Raw genomic sequence first — 9,814 nt, 5'->3', positions numbered from 1 at the left:
CCCAAACACACAAGCGTGATAACCTCTTTATCATATAATGTCATTCTTTAATTCTGTGCTTGAAAGTCGCTTTCCCTCTCTCACAAACATTACCGAAACATTGCGAGTTTTCCTGGAATGCGCGCATTAATATTTATTACGTCACAGGGTAAGTGATGTGTCAGTCGGACATTGACAGTAGCCAATATACTTCCAACTGAAATCTGTTTCTTATACAGTGGCGAAGCAAAATATACGCAAAACAACAATTGTTTTTACTTGCTTTTCGCGGCAATCCATCGGTCTGTCCGCTAGAGTAACTGCCCTTTGTCAAAGGGAAGCTACTCTAACCCTAGTCTATGAGACGTCATGGCCAGGATCAGACGTTGTTGACAGTCGGCCTGTCAGGTCAAAACGTTAGAATTGCAATCAGATGTACACACAGCGACAAAACGAAACAAGGTAACAATTAAAACATATTTGGGCCAAATCCAACTATTTTAAATTGTGGAAAGGTTTCAAGCCGCAGAGGTCTACAAGCACAGATATGGCTACTGATCCCGCTTGGATAGGCCTAGTGCCCTCGCAAAATTGTTTCAAATTTATATCTCCAAAGTTGCCAATAAAATATAAAATACCTTAGCGACGTCACAGTTAGACACTGATTTTAAGTATATTAGACTGTTCTTTTGATAATGATAACAATTTTTCTATGTAGTTTATCCAGATTCCCGATGGTTAATTCTGACTCGATTGCCGAATGACAAGGGCGACGCCATGTTTGTTTATAAACACTGAAAGTAGTCCCTACTTGACCTTTGATATTTGCATCTCTATCCGTATATGACCCCAACGGATATCGTTTTTATCCGGTGGCTTTATCCTGCCGAGAAACCTACCCATTATATGATAAATTACTGTCTGTGTAACTCTTACTTTTCATTCACGAACACATCAATCACGAAAACAACCGGTAAATAGATAAGCATTTTCTTTGAAATGTTTTCCCCTGGCCATTGAGGAAGGAACTCAATTTATATTATATATACATTACGTATGAGCACAAACATCGTAAACATAATATATGGGTAGAGGAGGTAAGTTGCCTGTTTATTGAAGGTGGCATTTGAGTGTTTAGTGAGAGTGGATATGTATTAATTCATCACCTGCGAACTAAGTTATAAATGGAATATAATTGTTAAACGTTGATACCGGATCTTTACATGTAAGAGTGGAAATTTATTCTTGAGGAACCAAAGAGCCTGACAATGTTCCATCTGCATGTTTTTTGAAGATTTCATTGATCCTTTGATCAGATGTTAGACATGTATTAAACATGTGCGTGTGAATGTCAATCACTGCAACGCATGAGTGAGTTTGTGGAGCTCTGAACAGTATTTCAGTTACCACAGCGTAGTATTTACACTGTTATGAATTCAGTTATTGAAACAGGTATTTTTGTTATTGTTCAGGTTAGTGTCAGCTTTTCGTTTACTTCCTTGTCAATCCGTTTTTGTTGTGATTTTTACATGATAAAGTAAACGTTAATGTACTGAATCATCAGCCAACTTGCTCCAGTGTGACGAGTGTCTGTAATGTTTATGTCCACGTGTTAATTTTGTGTGACTGCCACATAAAGATTAACTATTTTCAGTACTATTTTACTTTTTACGCCCAATGGAATCTGTTACGGCAGATAACCGAAACGTTTTATGTTAGTCTTGAAATCCCACTGCCTGCACACGGACAACCGCGATCTGGATATACCACTTACTGGGATGCTCAAACTTTGGGCCGGACTCCTCGCCCTCGGCTGCTTTGTGTCCTATTTTGTGAACTGTAATTGAGACTTCGAGGTTTCTTGGACTACAACTTTAAGCATCTACAATATCACACCCGCTGTCGAATTGGGCTTTTTATGACAAGCTAAGTTAATAATGAAGGTTTCGAACAGCGTATCTTGGCACAACTAAGGGGGGGGGGGGAATATATTCATCGTACTGGGGGGGGGGGGGGGGATATATTCATCGTACGTGAGGTATAACAGGCAAAACAACACGAGCAGGTTTAGGACATGGCATACCCTCTTTGGAAATAGACAAGAGGCATGGCTCCTTCACTATATGGTGTCAATACTGCCAATGCAAGGATACACTTCGATAAAAGCGACAAAACCCTATTCATCATAAGAAATCCGTTGTATCAATCCGACTATATTATAAATACACACTTTCTCAACATCGCAAGCTAATCTTCATTCTACTTCGACGTAATTGATCACAAAACGTAATTGATCACAAACTCTTTGTTATAGTGAAATGGGTGACATGGCAATGTATTAGTCGTTAGGTGTTTTAAAGTAGATTACCAATTTAAATTAGAATTAAGAAATCGATCATGATCATATTGCCCTTTATTCAGTTCCCCATAAATATATTTTACCTTCACGAATGAGCGATACTTAAATAGCTATTCGGTTTGATTATAATATCTGAGATCTGATTACATCAACAATGCATATGGCAGTACACGCGTGACCTCCTCACTCAGTGATGTCTGTGCAAAATGATTCAGGAAATGGACCGATCCAACTTTTGGATAACAGTTTTCTATCAACTGAAATGTGTTCAATGTCTCAAACAAACCGAAACACAACACCAGATTAGATAAGGCTGTAACTATTATGATTGCTCCTTTCAATAATTGTAGCAACATGTGCTACAACACAATTTACTTCATTCAGGTTGGGGACCCGTGAAGATTCCGGGGTAGAATAGGTCTTCAGCAACCCATGCTTGCCGTAAAAGGTGACTATGCTTGTCGTAAAAGGCGACTAACGGGATCGGGTGGTCAGGCTCGCTGACTTGGTTGATGCATGTCATCGATCCCAATTGCGTGGATCGATGCTCATGAAATTAATCACTGGATTGTCTGGTCCACACTCGATTATTTACAGACCGCCGTCATATAGCTGGAATATTGCTGAGTAGGGCTGCAACGATTCAGGAAGGTCACGATACGATACGCATCTCGATATTCTGGTCACGATACGATACGATACGTATCTCGATACGCAATGACAAAAAAAACAAGACTTAAAGCATGTAAAGATTGAACCTTTCATGATTTTGGAACAGTCAAAATTATTTTATAATAACAAGACTACTGAAGTTGTTCAACTTTCCTTCAAAACAATTCAAAGTTCAAACACCAGAAAATAATTAATGTACTGCACCAGTGATTCAACTTCAAAGAATTTTGATGCAATGGTCGAAGAAATTGTCTCTGAATTTATTGTTTTATCAGGAATAATTTATTCCAATATCGTGTTACCTTAGTTGCAGCTTTTACTATATAATCATATATTTATAATTATAAGAACCACAAGTGTAGCATTTTGGTACTGGTGATTGCTGTTGCAGGATATTTTTACGTATGGAACAATTTGACCAGTCACCCAAGGGACTTCCCGTGCTACATGTATTTCGATTGCGCTAACGTTATGTTGACATATATTAGCCAAATTGCCACAAATATGACTTTTAACGAGTCAAAGTATGGCATTTTTAATATATGTATCCATTCTCGGACAACTAAAGTTCGTTTCAATGCGTCAAAAGCGGTAATCTTACCGTGGTTGCTGTATCTCTTCACACACGATTTCACATAACTTAATGAAAACAATATTAAATGAAATTTTGAATAAAATTAATAAAATATATTACAAACACAAGTCCAGATATACAATGAACACGTTTTAATAACAAGATAGTATAATAATGGTATTGAATTGCGTACTTCAGTTCGGATTTGCTGACTGGTATTTTCGGTGTTATGTGCTTGCGGTGATCAGCTGATAATGTTTTATGAGATGGGGAAAAACATCTGTCGGTGTAAAACCTGAGCTTATTAAAAATGTAAGTACGTTTTGGGGAGCCATGCGTTAGCGCGCGCTATAACCAAGTTAGCGGTTTATTGAAAGGCACAATACCGAGGAAACGCTGTACTTGAGATTTGCGTTCCGTATCGTGGCGTATCGATAAATGGGCCCACGTTTATCGTATATCGTATCGTGGGTCAAGTATCGCGATGCATCGGAATATCGGTGTATCATTTCACCCTTATTGCTGAGTGCGGCGTTAAACAAGAAACCAAACCAAAACCATTCAGGTTGGGTTTACCCTCATTCGATATTAGAGGTATGTACTTCAGAAACTATCAACCGTTATTTGAAGTGTTCAACTGTGCTGTTTTTTAAGAAGACATAAAACCCATACAAAGGGAGAGTCCAGCAAATATACCACAAATCCCTGTGTCAAAGATAAACCATAAAGCCTAATATAATCAAGGAAGGACTATCTTTATATTAAAAGAAAGTATTTGAGACAAGTGGAATTGATACCATGTAGATTCTCAAAAAGTCAAAGGATTTACTTGACTTTTTACAGTCTCAGAAAAGAACCAGGTTCAATTATGTCAAAACATATGATTTGTCAACTTTGTGCACCACTTTCCAACACAACAAACCTGAGAAACTCCATGACAATAGTCACGAAACGTGGTGACCATGGATGTAGACAATTTGACTAAAATGAAAGCAAATGACATCTAAAGTTTACTGAGGAAACAATATTTGAAATACGGGACTTCCTCATTCATATCAGTGTGAAATGTAGGGACAAGACATTGGGGCAAGAATTAGGCATTCCCATGTGCACCAATTGTGTTCCCTTCCTTGCTCATCTGTGTTTTTATGCATACGAATTGGAATTTCTATGAGGATTGGAAGAGTACAAAATGAGAATTTGGCAAGGAAGTATAGCTTAACCTTCAAGTATATCGATGATTTTATACCAATAATGGTCATATAGAAAATTCTCTTCCACTGATTTACCTACCTGAAATAGGAAAAGAAGACCTGTGAAACAACCTCGTCCGTTTCATATTTAGATTCGAAGTGACACAACATTTTCCACAAGACTACATGACGTTACCTTTCCAATAGTCATCTTTCGCTTCTCGTTAAGCAATATTCCAGCAGCTCCTTCTTTTGGTGTCTTCATTTCATAACTTTAGAGGTACAATCGAGCATGCCTTTTATACGAAGTTTTCAAAGTGTGTCATGCGATTCTTGCGAAAAACATTGACCAGGGTTACAACATTCAAGGCCTAAGCAAAGATTTCAAAACATTTCATGGTAGACACGCGGAGGACATTTTCAAAATTGACGCATCAGTGATCCAAAGGACAATTAGCCTTTGCATATGTTTGTCACGGGTGCCACCGTCGGTGCAGGGTACGCTCACCTTTCCGCGAACGTACGGTATTATCACTATTGGAGGGTTATTCATAAACACGTGTTAGTTTTTATTACATTTCAACACAGTATTACATTTTACCGCAGTTTATTACAAGTTACGTCGTAACATCATGCTAACGATATAGTTGATATCGACTCTGATTTCGTGGAGATTTCTTATAATTTTGAGGAATGGTATTTGTCGCTTATTTAGATAAGAATCGGGAGCCTTCAAACATGAATATTTCGATTACAAACAAAATGTACAATGTTTTAGCAATGTTTTAACAATGCTCTGTTCTCACAAGCTTTGATATGCTGACAGGCATACAATACTAATTAAAATGACTAATTCCGTGTTGAGAGAAACTGTTCTGATTAACCACATCGCACAGATAATGTTAATTTAGGTTCGAAATTAAGTTCCAGATCTCGGTAGAACTGTGTACACCGAAAGCAATATTGTCAGAGACGGCAATATTGAGGAGTGAGTATGGTTTACGCCGCTTTTAGCAATATTCCAGAAATGTCACGGCGGTGGACACCAGAAATGGGCTTCACACATTGTACCCATGTCGAGAATTGAACCCGAGTCCTCGGCTTGACGCGAACACCGTAACACTCACAGTATTGTGGAAGATTAAATACAGTGTATGTGATCTATTTGCAAACATGAATAACAAAAGAATGTGATGTTAGCTAAAAGCACAATGAATACGCACTCGTCGTACGACCAGATAGAAAACAACTTCTTACGGAGCTGCAGCTGGACGTCCAACAACTTCTTACGGAGCTGCAGCTGGACGTCCAACAACTTCTTACAGAGCTGCAGCTGGACGTCCAAAAACTTCTTACAGAGCTGCAGCTGGAAGTCCAACAACTTCTTACAGAGCTGCAGCTTGACGTCCAACAACTTCTTACAGAGCTGAAGCTGGACGTCCAACAACTTCTTACGGAGCTGCAGCTGGACGTCCAACAACTTCTTACGGAGCTGCAGCTGGACGTCCAACAAGTTCTTACGGAGCTGCAGCTGGACGTCCAACAACTTCTTACAGAGCTGCAGCTGGACGGCCAACAACTTCTTACAGAGCTGCAGCTGGACGTCCAACAACTTCTTACAGAGCTGCAGCTGGACGTCCAACAACTTCTTACAGAGCTGCAGCTGGACGTCCAACAACTTCTAACAATGCTGCGGCTGGACGTCCAACAACTTCTTATAGAGCTGCAGCTGGACGTCCAACAACTTCTTACAGAGCTGCAGCTTGACGTCGAACAACTTCTTACAGAGCTGCGGCTGGACGTCCAACAACTTCTTACAGAGCTGCAGCTTGACGTCCAACAACTTCTTATAGAGCTGCAGCTGGACGTCCAACAACTTCTAACAATGCTGCGGCTGGACGTCCAACAACTTCTTACAGAGCTGCAGCTGGACGTCCAACAACTTCTTACAGAGCTGCAGCTTGACGGCCAACAACTTCTTACAGAGCTGCAGCTGGACGTCCAACAACTTCTTACAGAGCTGCAGCTGGACGTCCAACAACTTCTTACAGAGCTGCAGCTGGACGTCCAACAACTTCTTACAGAGCTGCAGCTGGACGTCCAAAAACTTCTTACAGAGCTGCAGCTGGAAGTCCAACAACTTCTTACAGAGCTGCAGCTTGACGTCCAACAACTTCTTACAGAGCTGAAGCTGGACGTCCAACAACTTCTTACGGAGCTGCAGCTGGACGTCCAACAACTTCTTACGGAGCTGCAGCTGGACGTCCAACAACTTCTTACGGAGCTGCAGCTGGACGTCCAACAACTTCTTACAGAGCTGCAGCTGGACGGCCAACAACTTCTTACAGAGCTGCAGCTGGACGTCCAACAACTTCTTACAGAGCTGCAGCTGGACGTCCAACAACTTCTTACAGAGCTGCAGCTGGACGTCCAACAACTTCTTACAGAGCTGCGGCTGGACGTCCAACAACTTCTTATAGAGCTGCAGCTGGACGTCCAACAACTTCTTACAGAGCTGCAGCTTGACGTCGAACAACTTCTTATAGAGCTGCGGCTGGACGTCCAACAACTTCTTACAGAGCTGCAGCTTGACGTCCAACAACTTCTTACAGAGCTGCAGCTTGACGTCCAACAACTTCTTATAGAGCTGCAGCTGGACGTCCAACAACTTCTTACAGAGCTGCAGCTGGACGTCCAACAACTTCTTACAGAGCTGCAGCTGGACGTCCAACAACTTCTTACAGAGCTGCAGCTGGACGTCCAACAACTTCTTACAGAGCTGCAGCTGGACGTCCAAAAACTTCTTACAGAGCTGCAGCTGGAAGTCCAACAACTTCTTACAGAGCTGCAGCTTGACGTCCAACAACTTCTTACAGAGCTGAAGCTGGACGTCCAACAACTTCTTACAGAGCTGAAGCTGGACGTCCAACAACTTCTTACGGAGCTGCAGCTGGACGTCCAACAACTTCTTACGGAGCTGCAGCTGGACGTCCAACAACTTCTTACGGAGCTGCAGCTGGACGTCCAACAACTTCTTACAGAGCTGCAGCTGGACGGCCAACAACTTCTTACAGAGCTGCAGCTGGACGTCCAACAACTTCTTACAGAGCTGCAGCTGGACGTCCAACAACTTCTTACAGAGCTGCAGCTTGACGTCCTACAACTTCTAACAATGCTGCGGCTGGACGTCCAACAACTTCTTACATAGCTGCAGCTGGACGTCCAACAACTTCTTACAGAGCTGCAGCTGGACGTCCAACAACTTCTTACAGAGCTGCAGCTGGAAGTCCAACAACTTCTTACAGAGCTGCAGCTGGACGTCCAACAACTTCTAACAGAGCTGCGGTTGGACGTCCAACAACTTCTTACAGAGCTGCAGCTTGACGTACATCAACTTCTAACAGAGCTGCGGTTGGACGTCAAAAAACTTCTTACAGAGCTGCAGCTGGACAGATGTTGACAGACAGGAATATATACAACGAACATCCACTAAAAGATATTTGTGAAATACGACACCAACTGTGACGTCAACTGTTTCAACTACGACCGAGACAAAGTCGGTAGTCACACATGTATAATCACGCAGAGCATGTCGGTTTTAATCCTGTTATTCCTGACGTGAAGGACACAAGATGTTGTTGTTTGGTTTGGTTTGGTTGTTTGGCGCCGCACTCAGCAATATTCCTGCTATATGACGGCGGTCTACAGGTGTAAATAATCGAGTCTGGACCAGACAATCCAGTGATTGATATCATGAACATCGATCCACTCCAATGGGATCGATTACATGCTTCAACCAAGTCAGCGAGCCTGACCACCCGATCCCGTTAGTCGCCTCTCACGACAAGCATGGACGCCTTTTACGGTAAGCATGGGTTGCTGAAGACCTATTCTACCTCGGATCTTCACGGGTACAATATGTTGCAGTTAATTGAAATGATACAAACGTTGTCGGTTAGCCTGATCTATCTCATTCGACTGATATTAACGCTTTTGTTGTATTTCCTGCTATTTATTTCATCTTTTATTTAAAGAGGGAGACATTATGTTTGTGAAAAACGTAAACGCTATTATTCAATCCAACTGTTATTACCCATACTTTGGGACCGACCATTAAATATTCTGTGGGTGGGCGGCCTGGGATCTTATCGAAAAAGATAAGTTGCCCTAGAAAATAAAATGTTTTAGATTGTTTCTAAAACAGTTAGATTGTCTGCCAAACAAACACACATGGCGACATGGCGGTTTAAAATGTTTTGGCTCAAAGTTTGTCATTTAGTTGTTTGTCGTTCGGCGAGTCGAGTTAATGGGTTTTTTTTATATTTAAAATGTGGGACTGCTCTCATTAAGTTCATAACGCATTATTAGACCCGTAAAGATCCGGGGTAGAATAGGTCTTCAGCAACCCGTGCTTGCCGTAAAAGGCGACTATGCTTGTCGTAAAAGGCGACTATAACGGGATCGGGTGGTCAGGCTCGCTGACTTGGTTGATGCATGTCATCGATCCCAATTGCGTGGATCGATGCTCATGATATTAAACACTGGATTGTCTGGTCTAGACTCGATTATTTACAGACAGTCGTCATATAGCTGGAATATTTCTGAGTGCGGCGTTAAACAACAAACAAACCAACCAACCAAACCAAACCATTACGCATTAATTTACAGTATGTATGGCGATGAGAAAAGTTAGATGTAAATTGTATTCATCGCAGACGTCTGAAACTAAAATTAATGTTCTGAGGCCTTTCACAAAACATAGGACCTGTGAAGATCCGGGGTAGAATAGGTCTTCAGCAACCCATGTTTGCCTAACGGGATCTGGTGGATAAGTTCTCTGACTTGGTTGATGCATATCATGGTTTCTCATTAGCGTGGATCGATGCTAATAATGTTAATCACTGGATTGTCTGGTCCAGACTTGATTATTTACAGACCGCCGTCATATAGCTGGAATATTGCTGAATGCGGCGCCAAACAACAAACAAACACACAAACAAAACATAGCCGGCTTCCCTCTCCACAGAGCCATCGTGA

At 41.6% G+C, this 9,814-nt stretch overlaps 1 protein-coding gene across 1 annotated transcript; it reads left to right on the top strand.

Annotated features, from left to right (window-relative positions):
- Positions 1-1,063: 1,063 nt before the first annotated feature.
- Positions 1,064-8,237, top strand: LOC125372624 (chromosome-associated kinesin KIF4A-like). Its single transcript, XM_048383054.1, has 3 exons — positions 1,064-1,076; positions 6,016-7,898; positions 7,986-8,237. The coding sequence occupies exons 1-3, from the start codon at positions 1,064-1,066 to the stop codon at positions 8,235-8,237; spliced, it is 2,148 nt and encodes a 715-aa protein (XP_048239011.1).
- Positions 8,238-9,814: the final 1,577 nt, after the last annotated feature.

This window comes from Haliotis rufescens, unplaced genomic scaffold, assembly GCF_023055435.1.
Source record: "Haliotis rufescens isolate VD_foot unplaced genomic scaffold, xgHalRufe1.0.p SCAF_1, whole genome shotgun sequence".
NCBI classification, from domain to species: domain Eukaryota; kingdom Metazoa; phylum Mollusca; class Gastropoda; order Lepetellida; family Haliotidae; genus Haliotis; species Haliotis rufescens.
This window is presented reverse-complemented; position numbering and strand designations above follow the sequence as displayed.